Source organism: Artemia franciscana, chromosome 6 (genome assembly GCF_032884065.1).
Source record: "Artemia franciscana chromosome 6, ASM3288406v1, whole genome shotgun sequence".
Lineage (NCBI taxonomy): Eukaryota > Metazoa > Arthropoda > Branchiopoda > Anostraca > Artemiidae > Artemia > Artemia franciscana.
The window spans coordinates 7750569-7763898 of record NC_088868.1 but is presented as its reverse complement, the minus strand read 5'-3'; the positions used below and the strand labels follow the sequence as shown (position 1 = coordinate 7763898).

Here is a 13330-nt window from a genome sequence, read left to right as displayed (position 1 = left end):
CTCTGTAATTGGCCAGCCTAGGCAGAGTTAAGCAAAACCTATCAATTTTTTTTCTTTTTTTTAGATTCGGCAAGACGTCTATTTTGTTTCACCTAACAATATAAACCCAAGTCTGTTTGGACTGCCTCTTCTTGTTCCGTTTTATCCTGGTAGATCATCGGGACAGGACCTGTTTAAAGCTGTTTGGACCCTTGTCTCCCGCCATGTTTCCCCCTTGCCTGCCACCGATGGATCGGGCACTGCAAATCACGCGTTAGATTGGTAAAACTTCTTATAATTACTATTTTTTGTCATTAATTACTCTTTAAAGTAATTATTTTAAAAATTTTAAAGTGATAGACTATTAGTTTAGTGAAATGTTTTATACTTTTGGAAGCGTTGCTCGAAATAAAAAAAAAAAATTGAGAATATCTTAATGCTGCCTTAGCTCTAATTAAATACTGATTTTCTAACGATTAAAATGACCAAGATTATAGATGAATGTTGACTATTACAAACAAATTTTACTTTTGGTAATTAATCGATCAATATAAAAAAGGCAGGATTAAAATATCCTCAAAGACTTATTTTTTATTTTAGACAAATTTTTCTCCAATTATATAATGCAACTTCCATCAACGATTATTTTGCGTCAGTGTAAACGTCAAGAAGTATTTGGTTATTCTAGATTACTATTCTCATTAATGATCATCAGACTGTTCTTATGCAGTATTAAATTTTAATTTAATTTCTTGGAAGTGTTAAATTTTAATTTAATTTGAGTAATAATTTTAATTTAATATCTCTTCACGTTCTGTTCCCTTGTCGGGCCTTATCAGAGCGCCACTGTTTTCAACCGACAGTAAAATCTTTTAAAACACGGATTAAGAAACTTTTTAACCACTTATTTTCTTGTGTGTATATATAGTAACGTGCGATAAGCTAGTATTGGCGTCAATTGGGAGAGGGGAAATTGAGTCAAATTTTGAACATATGAAATATTTTCAAAAGGAAAAATAAAATAAAAAATATATTTTAACCAGCCAGTGGATCAATATTTTTCATATTGATATTTTTTCAAATTTGTTAAAAATTAAAAAAGAATTTCGTTTAAAATATTTTCTTTTAATTTTAAAAGTGAAGTTTATCTTTATTCAATTTTACTTAATGAATCTATACTCCCAGTTGGATTTAATGAGATATATGTTTATGTACTTAAAATTTCTATTATTAGAACCAACAGTGTTAAGCCCGAAGGGTCAGTGAATAAAGTTTTTTTTGCCTGCATATGCAACCAACAATCTTACTCCTTTTTTTAGCTTTGCTTTGAGGTAAAAATTGTAAAAACAATTTTAATAAGTAGACCTTGTATATTTCATAAATGAATTATATTTCATATTTCATGAAGTATATTTCATAAAATGAATAAATATGATAAGAAATAATATACTCTTGTATATTTTTTATTAATTAATCAACAAGATATATTTTAATATCTATGTGAGTCAATGAGTTTTGTATAATTCTGGACTTCACAGACAGTGTCTTCAGTCATATTGCTCCTTTTTCGCCATATCTCTTTATAAATTGATTTAAATTTTAGTGATGGCTATGAATATCCATTTGTGTTAAAGTTTGCGTTTTTGAAAAATTCGGCTAAAACAAAACAACATAAAAATGGAAAAAATGAAAATATGGGCCGGGCCTATGTATACAATTTATAGTTCCTGTACTTTCCCACCTATGTTCATGTAAAGGAATAGTTTGGTGTTATTTTTCTATCCTTCTAACTCTGGGTGTATCTATAATTTTCGCTTACAGGATAGGATTTTATGGGGATGCGAGGGGGGGTAGGAGACACAAAAAAAATACAAATTTGAAACCTGGTACCCGTTTATGTAGAGGAATAGTTTGGTGTTATTTTTGGGCTGTTAATATTTATTTGTATTCTTGCAATTGAGGGCGTATCCAAAATTTTGCTTGGGGGCGGTTTTTCGGGTTGTGTGTGTGTGTGTGCGGAGGGGGGGGGTGTTTTTACAAAAAATTGCAAATGTTTATAAATCTATTAAATCAGTTTATAAATTAATTTAATTTTTAGTGATGATAGCCTTGGTTATGAATATCCATTCGTGTTAAAAGCGGTTGCCGAGGATGGTGTCTCTTGTGCCTGGTGTCCTTGGTGGAAGTACTGCCGTGGATGTGGTATCCTTTGCGATGGTCAGCCATTGTTTTGTCATAAATTAGAAGAAGAGAATGTTGTCGTGTTTGATTCTGTAAAGCTAAGAGGTCTTCATATAGCCGTAGAATGGGATCCTACAGCATTGCATCTGCGATATCAACCATCTTTAGAAAAGGTTTTTTTTATTTAATTAAATGCTTTTAATTGGTAAAGACTTGGTGAAGACCAAGTCTTCACAGATCAAATGTTGAAAATCAATCAACTCCTCTTTGTAGGTAATACTTAGGTATTTTTTTAGCAACATAGTCTACTGTGTTTATTAACACCTACAACATGATTCCCCGACAATCGAATACAAATCAAACAGTTCGTGGCAACGAACTGTAGTAAGGAGCGACTCGGCTCAATAGTAATCAAAACTCTAAAAAATGGAATTTTTTTAAGATACCATTACCTACATCAAAAGAATCGCATTTTGAGAATGCTGGGTCCATATCAACCATCTTTAGAAAAGGTTTTTTTTTTCATTTAATTAAATGCTTTTAATTGGTGAAGACTTGTAGGTAATACCTCTTTGTAGGTAATACTTATGTATTTTCTCATATACATAAATATTGTTTGTTTGAAGGAGGGGTGGACATGGTCTCGGTGTAATGTTTTTAGGGAGTGTTTGCATTTAGATTCATTTGTATAAAGTGTTTATTATTAGAATGAAGTTTGAAATGATTTATTTTTCTGTCCAAAAGGATTTTCCATCGACTGTAAAGGTGAATAAAAATATTATGGAACAAGTCTTTAAAATACTTTATGTCTAAATGACAAAGCTTCAAAATTTTAAAATTCATTTATAATTTTAATTAATTAAAGTGCACTTTTTGTTTTCAAGCACAAACAGTAAATTTTTTTTCTGCCCAAAGTCTGGGTTTATGATTGCAAGTTCACTTGCATAAGAGTTGAGGCAGATGGGAGGCCCTTGTAGGCTTTGGATTGGACTCTTCCATCCATATTCAGTTCTCTGGCGGTAATCAATCTCTAAACATAGACCAACAATATAGTTCCTTTTTCACGCCCATGTTCATCGCGGCTAGAGTTAGAGCGTTGCTCTAGCGGTAACCCTCCGCTACACATATACCAACAATATATTTCCTTTTTCATGTCAGACTCCATCAGGGCCATGTTCACTGCCTAGAGCAGTGAACTTTGTTATCCTTCGTGATAACCAGTCGTTGTTTTGTCGTAAACTGGAAGAAGAGAATGTTGTTGTTGCATCTACGGTACCATCCATCTTTAGAAAAAGTTTTTCTTTACTTCTATTAATGCTTTTATTTTACTTCTTTATTATGGAACCAAATGTTCACAGATAAATTCTTAAAAGTTAGTTAAATATCCCATTGTAGGTAATACTTCGGCATTAGTCATATGCATTGGTTGTTTAAAAAGAGAGGTAGACGTGGTCTTGCATAACGTTTTTAGTAAATCTTGAGAATTATATTCATTTTTATATAGTGTGTATGAGTCTCATTTGATGCGTGAAAGTGTAAACACCTAAAAGCCACAGGATAAACCTGTTGTGTTTTTCTTCATTGGATACTAAGTGTTATAGCTTGCATTGCTGTGTAAATTTGATTGCAATTTATGCTCCTTGATCTATTTTGAAGATGAACAATTAAAATATCCTTTAATTCTAGAAAGTTAAAGGAACAAGATAAAAGAAAAACTATTATTTTCTTTGTCTTTCTTTTTCAAATAATGTTCTGATTCTGAAGGACTTTTTATACGCCGTTTCGCTATTGCATAGACACAAAAATTTGTATGTAGCCTTTGGCTCTATCCAAAGTAGGCGGACCTATAACCCTTAATATATCTGATTACAAATGTCGGAAGTGGATACGAGCGAGATTGCATATGCTGAAGAAGAAAGTATTTTTAAATTAATTAATTATCTAAAAGATGCAATTAAAGATCAAAGAATATCTGGTGGTAAAAGAACTGCCTCACAAATGTGCGACAGGATAGGTTCTATTTACTCCAGTTTACTGGAAGAAAATTCCACATTGCTCAGAAAAGAAAATGATAGACTTACAGAGATCTTGAATTTACAACAAGAAATAATTGCTCTAAAATCCAAGCCGTCTCCTTTTTCGTTCTCTTCCGCTCCCAGTCATTCTACTCACACCTATGCCAGCAAAGTGAAAGGCCCAGGAAAACATACTGTGATACTCGAACCTATCGAATTCCCCCAAAGTCAGAGTACTGTTAATAAGAAGATCGCCCAGAACGAGTTAAAAAAAATAGTCCAAGATTTGGGCAGCAAGACAATTGATCACGTTAAAAAATTCTCTGTCAAAAATGTTACTTCTGGAAGAAATGGAAAAATAATTTTGGAACTGCCATCTCAAGAAGATGCACAAAATGCAGTCACAGTTTTTAGTGAAAAATCAGATTTGACAAATTATACCCCTAAACACTCTACCAAAAAAAATCCTAGAATGATTGTTAAAAACATCCCTAGGACAAATGAAAAAGAACACCTACGAGAATCCCTATTGAATCAGAATTTAGATGTGTCAGAACTAGCAGTTAAAGGAGAAGTATTCAAAATAGTGACAATTATTCACAAAGGAGAAAATAAAACCCATGTTGTTGTTGAAGTCTCCCCAAAGATGCGTAAATGTATTAAAGACCACCGTGGTCTGAAATTAGGGTTCATGTTGCACGAGTGTGAAGATTATATCTACTTATTAAGATGCAACAAATGTTGTTTGTACGGTCACAAAAGCAGTGATTGCAAAGGAGTTATCCTTTGTCCGTATTGCTCTGGAGAACATGAATATATGTCATGCACATCTTCTCGACCCTCCTGCCGACCATGTCAGTCAAAAGGACTTACAGGAACCGGACATACCTCGTACGACATAAATAAATGCCCTACCGCAAGAAAAATAAAGGATTTAATGCAAAATCGTATTGAATATTCTTATGAATAATTTCGATTCAAAGAGTGATTTAAAGTTCCTTCAAGTCAACTTGCAACATTCTTATAGTGCAATGGTAACATTAGAAAAGACCCTAGATGATTATAAACCTGATGTAGTACTGCTACAAGAACCCTATGTGAATAAATCCGGAAATATTTCGTGCATACCATCAAATTACAATAGCTTTTCTAAATTTGATCCTGATAAGAGGTTTTATAGTGCAGCAATATTAGTTAAGAGTGGAATTAAAGCCGATATTCATCATGAAGATTCTAGAAATGAGTTGGTTATTGTATCTTTGTACCTCAAGAGTAGAACAATTACGGTGTCCTCTTTATATTGCCCTCCATCAGTGAGTTCCTTAGCTTACCAGTTGAATATCCTAGACAATGTGAAAAATATACCTCGCTTAGTCATAGGTGGTGATTTTAATGCTAAAAGCCCACTATGGTCCCAAAGATGTGTTACAGACATGCGTGGTAAAGAATTAGAGGATTTTTTAGCTAGTAAAAACCTAGTAGTGTTAAATGACCCCAATAAAGGTACATACGGCATAAGTGGCAACACTAGCCCCGACATTACCGCAGTCAGTGCTTCTTTATTATCATTCGTTGAAGATTGGGACGTCCTTTCTGATCATGTATCAATGTCTGATCACTTATATATTTTGTTTAGACTAAAGTTTGAAATAGGTTGTGAAACTTGTTATAACCACAATGATTGTAAATTTGACTTCAGGAAGGCAAATTGGGATAAATTTAGTTCAGTTCTCCTGAATAGAATAGATAGTGTATATACTATGCCGCTTTTTACTAAAAATGAAATTGATTTAGCTTTAGATAATTTTGTCGATTTAATAACACAAGCAATGTTAGAATCAATACCAACACGAAAATATGGTCCTAATTCCAAAAAATATGTAAGATGGTGGAATCCAGATTTATCTGCAAAAAGGAAAGCCTATAGACATGCCTTACGAATTCATAAAATATTGAGAACATGGGAAAGTGACCAAAACATGAAGTATTTAAGGAATAGTTATAAAAAATCAATTTTAAAAGCAAAACAGGATGACTGGAGGAAATTTTGTGAGAATAGAGGAACATTGGACCCTTGGAATACTATCCATAAAATAATAAAATCAAATAAACCTCCGATTAGGCCTATACATGTGACTAAAGATGATGGCTCAATAACAACGTCAACTAAAGAGGCAGGCAAAGTACTTTTCCAGAAATGGTTTGGAAAAGATGATGTAAGCAGTGATACCCAATATCACACAAAACTAAGAAGCGTAGCTACAGAAATCTTGACAATGGAGGACAATGATGAAATTACCATCACGAAAGAAGAATTAAGCGAAGCAATTAATAGCATGCGCCCGTTAAAAGCCCCCGGTCCAGATTGTATTGTAAGCCTAATTTTAAAAAAGAATATAAATGTTATAACACCATCACTATTAAAAATTTTAAACGCATGTATAACACTTCGGTATTTCCCATCAGCCTGGAAAAGGGCGAATGTCATATTAATTCTAAAGAGCGGTAAAAAGAATGATGGTAATCCCCAGTCTTACCGCCCAATTAGTTTGTTATCAAATGTAGGGAAAGTCTTTGAACGTTTGATCATGTATAAACTTGATGACTTGGGATTCAAGAATTGGATCTCGAGAAACCAGTTTGGGTTCATGAAAGGCCGTAGTACTTTAGATGCTATAGATAATCTTGTTACAAAATATTGAAAAAAACAAGCAACATAAACTTCTCACGCTGTGCCTGTTTTTTGATATACGAGGTGCATTTAACAACGCTTGGCACCCTGGCATTGTGAATAAATTAAAAGATTCCGGATGCCCAATTTGGATGGTTAAGTTGTTGCATAGCTATCTATCAGACAGAATTGTATCATATAATAATGAGTTTTCTTTAAATATTGAGAAATCCTGTCCACAAGGTGGAATATTATCACCATTTTTATGGAATATTAATATTAATGATTTGTTAGATTTAAATTTGCCCAATAATTCTCACATACAAGCTTATGCTGATGATGTATGTGTTATCATTGCGGGCAAGACTAAAAGTGATTTAGAGTTTACAACCTCTGAGGTTTTTCGAATCTTTGATCGTTGGGCGAGTAATAATAAATTAGTTTTTGATTCAAAGAAAACAGTAGCAGCTATTTTCACTAGTAAACGAATTTTTCCTAAGCCTGCCCTTGTTTTTAATGGTAATGTAATTGAAATAAAAGAAAAAGCTAAATATTTGGGAGTTACCTTAGACAGGAAGTTATTATGGACAGAACATATTAGAAACCGGATAAATTCTGCAAAACAATATTCTACAAAATTGATGTGTGCAGCTAAATTTACTTGGGGGCTAAAACCTCGTGCTCTTAAGAATATGTACCTGTCGGTTATAGAAAGCACGATTCTATATGCAGTCCCGGTATGGATTGCAGCTTTAAATAAAAAATATATTGTCCGAATGCTAAGCTCAGTTCAAAGGCTTTCTCTAATTTTGATCACAAAATCTTTTCGCACCGCTCAAACTGACGTACTTACAGCGTTAGCAGGAGTTTTACCAATAGATTTGAGAGCTAAAGAATTAACAATTATGCGCTACGCAAAAAAGGGTAGACCAGAATACTGGCCAGAATTTTCTAAACCGGGTATCCCAATATCCAGCAGAACAAAATCACACAGTGTATACACAGATGAGATTATAAAAAATTTTTTGGATGTTCAATCCGATGATAGCTCACCTTCCTTTCCCTTAGATAGACGTAAACTGAAAATTGCTCTTTATGAAAATTGGTATCAAGGTTTCACTAATAGAGTGAGTTCATGGCCAATACAATTCTTTCCATCAAAAGACCATTTAATAGCTGCTTCTAAAATGAATATTACACACCAGCTTACGCAAATTATAACAGGACATTGTCGGTTAAATTATTTCTTAAGTAAAATTGGAAAAGCTAGAAGCGGAGAGTGCATTTGTGGTGAAAGTGAAACTTGTAGCCACTTCCTGTTTACTTGTCCTGTTTATTTCTTACAACGTTTTGGTATGGAACTAGAACTCCATTCTTTAGGAATTAATTTCCCATTTTGTCCTGGCTCAGTAATTTCTGATAAAGTATTGAGGAAATGCTTGAACAGATTTTTGTATTCGACTAGAAGACTGGTTTGATGTTAATATTTGATATTTATACCTGATTGTTGTCTTTGATTGTAGCACTTATTAGTCTCATTTATTCTATTGTTTTTTTTTTTTCTTCCTTTATAGTGTTAGTTTTTAGACATTTAGCAGTGAAATACTTGTAAAGGTTTAATCACTTAATAAAATCATCATCATCATCATAGTGTGTATCATTAGAATGAAGTTTGAAACGATCTACTTTTCTGTAAAAAAGGATTTACTGTAGATTATAAAGAGTAAATAAAAATATTAAATAATTTCTAAGACCACACTGGCTAATCACGACAAAACAAAACATCGCGAAGAAGAGAGAAAACGAGGACAATAACAACCAGTGTAAAACAGAAGAAAAAATTATGCAAATATTTCGGTTGAGAACTCCGCTCAAACGTCCTCAGTGCAGAATAATAAAAATACAGAAAAAAAAAGACCTCGAAATACACACTGAAACTAAAACTAGATCTACGTTGCATGGGCAACGTGAGGTGTTGCGGCAACCTCTGCTCGGCTTCGCCGAGTAAAGTGTTGCGAGAGCAACACTTTGGTTTTGTTTCCTCGCTGCGACTAAACGCTGAAGTTGTTAATCTGTAAGGATGCTAAAATACATACTAGGTACACCAACTCGCAAAAATTGCAAACTCCTCATTGCTAAAGATGATTGTAGCCTTACAGCCGATTATTACTTACAAGTCCCCTACATGTCTTACCACTGGAACCAAATTGGTCTTACCATCAAATACAACGGAAACAAAAAATAGGTACACCAACTAGTAAGAGTTGCGAACCCCTCATTGCCGAGGATGATTATGAGCTAACAGCCGACTGTTGCTTACAACTCCCCTATATGTCTCGCAATTGGTATCGGCCTATTTTTGGTTTCAGTGTGTACCTTACTACTGAAGTTGTCAACCCCTTTAAACTTTCAAACTGGTATATCTCATGAAGGAATTTTTGTACAAAAAAATGGATGACATATACTTTGATCAGCTTATCAAAAGCTATCGACTGCCGTCGAAAAAAAAAATCTATCTGTCTTAGTTCAAAAGTTGACTTTTTTGCCGTAGGCCAACTTTCTAACGTCATCACTTAGAAAGGAGCAAAGGATAAACTCTAATTTCTTTAGCAATGAGAGAACTTTTAAAGTTTAAGAGGCACATCTGATACCATTTCTCTACCGCAATCCCAAGTGCGAAAAACCGAATGATAAACTCAGCTGAAATCACGAACAGAAATGGGTAGAAACAATAGATGGCAGCACTTTCGGACCCGTGGGAAAATGCCGCTTTTTTGCTTCTCTAAATTTTTCTATTTATCACTCAAAGAAGATATATTGGCTGTGGGGCAGGGTAACTGTCGAATATATTTAATACTTATAGATTTTAGTCCATCTTCAATTTGAAACTGGTGCCTGCCTGCTTGCCTGCTAGAACGGAGCTTTCCACTCGAAAGCAGAAACATGGTTTGATGAAACGAAAGCTTGGCTGCATAACTTCAGATAGTCCTCTCTGACATAGGCTATACAACTCCTCTTCACTTCACACACTATAGGCTCTGGCTCAAGGACAAGCAAAAACCATCCTTTTTGGCCCCAGGCAAGAGTTCTACGAAGCTTTCCAAAATGTAAAGTCATATTCATCAATCCGGCCTAAGGTCCACACTTTCCGTAAAAACCGCAGAGGTTAGACCCTTACCACTTTCTAGGAATAAGCTGAAATCGGGGTGCTAGGAACAAAAAAAAAAAAAAAACACGACAAAACCAAAGTGTTGCTCTCGCAACACAATAAGGACCCTTTCCAAGTAACGATGAAAGGGTAACTGAATAAGAAATCCAATACTAAATGGCATTTCACAATCTCTTTTTATGTAAAATATTCTTAAAAGTTAGTTGCTTGCCAGGTAGGGTATTATCAAGGACTTTATTTGGTTCTGAAATATAATTTTGTGGACGGATATAAAAATAATCGAAATTAATAAGTTCATCATAAATGGGACTTCTCCAGTTTCTCCAGTGTGTCTATTAAGGGCGACCTTTAGGTGAATGTGCTTTTTTATTTCAACTGCCTCCCTGAAAACTTGCATGAGACCTTCAACAAGGGCAATAATGGAGGTATTATCAAACAAAATGAAATGATGTGGGCTGTCATAGACATGTTGAGCCAATGCAGAATCAAAAGTCTGAGGCCTTCGGCGTAGCCCCATGGCTTTTCCGATTGAGGAACTGTGTTTTGATAACCTCTCCCCTAATTTCTGTTTGGTTCTACCGACATAAAAACAGTCACAAAAACAGAAAATTCTACAAGCGCCACTACCCAGAATAGGGGTGGTCTTATCTTTGCCGCTGTTGAAACATTAAGTGACATTAAGGCGGTGTTTTTCGAAAAATAGGGTAGAACAGTGAAAAGTTTCTTCTCATCCACTAAGGGGATGACATTTGTTGGGTTTTGTGGAATTTATGCATTCTTTTCTGCCTTGTTTTGTCTTTTTTCTATGATGGATTCAAGTAATTTTATGGGATACCTAATGCAAAATTAAATGTTCTTAAGATAGTTCAATCCAGGGACTATGTGACCTCTTGAGAATATTCTTATTACATGATCAAGCAAAGAAATAACTACTCCTCTTTTTATTAAAGGAGAGTGGTTGGAAGAAAAAATAGAAATACCTATCGTTATATCTAGGGTTTCTGTAAATAGAAAATGCTAGGCTAAGATACTTATTGAAAATTAAGATGTCTAGAAAAGGCTATTTGTGGTTATCTTCTAGTTCTAAGGTGAACTGAAGATTACAGTCCAAAGGGTTTAGATGAGTCAAGAAGGAGTTAAGCGACTCCCTTCCATGATCTGTCACAGAAATAACATCATCCACAAACCGACCCCAGAACCGATGTTTTCAAAGCAGAGGTTTCAATGAATTCCGTATAAAAAATGGTGAAAAACGGTAAAAGGCTCGTACCCATTGGTAGACCCATAATTTGGGTGAAGTACTGGTTATTGTTTCGGAAATATAAGGAAGAACTATTGCCAAGACGGACGAGACGCATAATAGTTTCAAGATCTAGTGTTTTGCAGTCCATTTGGTCAATATTATCTTCTAGTTTCCTTTGAAGAGCAAGTTTACATTTTTTAATATCACAAGATGTATACATAGAAATGACATCGGAACTTACCAAGATCGTATCTTTTTTGTATCTGTATCTTTTAATTTTTCGACAAGGTGAACTGAATTTTTAGTTTATGAAGTTAGCGTAGGCACAAGGGGACGAAAAATTGTGGACAACCATTTTTCCAGTCTGGTAGCCGGGGAGCTATAAGAAGTCACAATTGAGTGAAGAGGAACTCCATCTTTGTGTATTTTTGGGAGACCGTTAAATTTAGGAGCCGAGTAACCTTTAGGATAAAATAATATAATATATATATACATATACATATATATATATATATATATATATATATATATATATATATATATATATATATATATATATATATATATATATATTTGTAATATATATATATATATATATATATATATATATATTTGTAATATATATATATATATATATATATATATATATATATATATATTTGTGGAGTAATAAGTCTTTCAGTTTGCAAAATCCCTAGCTCCTTTCGTACTTCACGGGTGAACCTATTGATGGGGTCTGAATATGTAGGCTTATAAGTGTGAGTGTTGGATAAAATAGCCGTAACTTTTTACTGTATGAATTTTTATCGGGGATAACAATTTCATTCCGTTTATCAGCCCTGGTAATAATGATGTCTGGGTCTTTTGTTAAATTTTGAGAATTTGTCTCCTGATTGTTTTTTAGCTTGAGGAATACGGAGTAAAATCGAGAATATTCTTAACCACCTCTTCTCGAAGTGAATCTGGATTTTCCACAACACATCGTGAACCAAATATACCCGCTTCAACACTGGAAATTATCTCTGTGAAATTTACTCGTGTTTGAGGCAAGCGAAATTTAGACCCCTTACACAAGGCATGGGTTTCATCTGGTGTCAAAACTTTAGAAAATAGGTTCCAAATGGCCGGACCAGGACAGAATCTAGGAAGAAAACATCTGGAATTTTTAAATTTTTCGTATTCTAATTAATTTTTTTTTGGATTAGCTAGTCTTAGCCATAAAAAAGTCAGGGTGGAAAGAATTTTCAGCTATTTTAGATATCTGCTGAAAATCTGCCGGTGGAAGGTTTTGCTGTAAAAAATGTCGAGTTTTTTAAATTGTATTACTTAGAAAAAAAGTTGTTTTTTGGTCTTTTAAAATGTGGATTAATGACTGAAAGCCAATCTTATCACAAAATTACTTCTCCGATTGTGTACCTAGATTTAGGCAAAACGGAGAAGATTCGGAAAAATTCTCTTTACCCTAAAACACTATAAAAATTCTTGCTGGCTAATTAGGTTAATTAACCCAATTCATTTCATTTTGTTTGATAATACCTGCATTATTGCCCTTGTTGAAGGTCTCATGCATGTTTCCCGGGAGGCAGCGGAGATAAAGCACATTCACCTAAAGGTTGCCCTCAATAGAGACACTGGAGAAACTCTTATAAGCCCCATTTATGATATACTTATTAAGAATGCTATACATAAAATAAGATTGTAAAATGTCATTCAGTGTTGTAGTTTTTATTCAGTTACCCTTTCATTCTTACTTTGACAGGGTCCTTACTTTAGATTCATTGTTGTTTTTTTTTGCAGTGAGGAGGGTTGAGTGGAGGTCTCGACCGAAATGTTTGCATAATTTTTTCTTCTATTTTCCACTGGCTTTTATTTTCCTGATTTTCCCTCTTCTTTGCCGTTTTTTGTTCTGTTATAAAAATATTATGAAAAAAGCGTTTCTTTTTTATGTCAACTGGTGCATGCCAACTTGGTAAACAATGTCCGTCTATTCATGAAAGCGAAAATGTTACTGATCAGAAGAAACAACCAAATCAACGAGGAAATTCCCGTGTAAATAAAGCGTGCAAGTATTT

At 34.0% G+C, this 13330-nt stretch overlaps 1 protein-coding gene across 1 annotated transcript in view; it reads left to right on the top strand.

Annotated features, from left to right (window-relative positions):
* The window catches only part of LOC136028474 (ubiquitin carboxyl-terminal hydrolase 32-like), a gene marked incomplete in the record, with an annotated part of 242323 nt that overhangs the window by 193353 nt on the left and 35640 nt on the right, over positions 1–13330 (top strand). Inside the window, 2 exon segments of the mRNA XM_065706316.1 lie at positions 65–261; positions 2078–2333. Coding sequence (XP_065562388.1) covers positions 65–261; positions 2078–2333 — 453 coding nt within the window.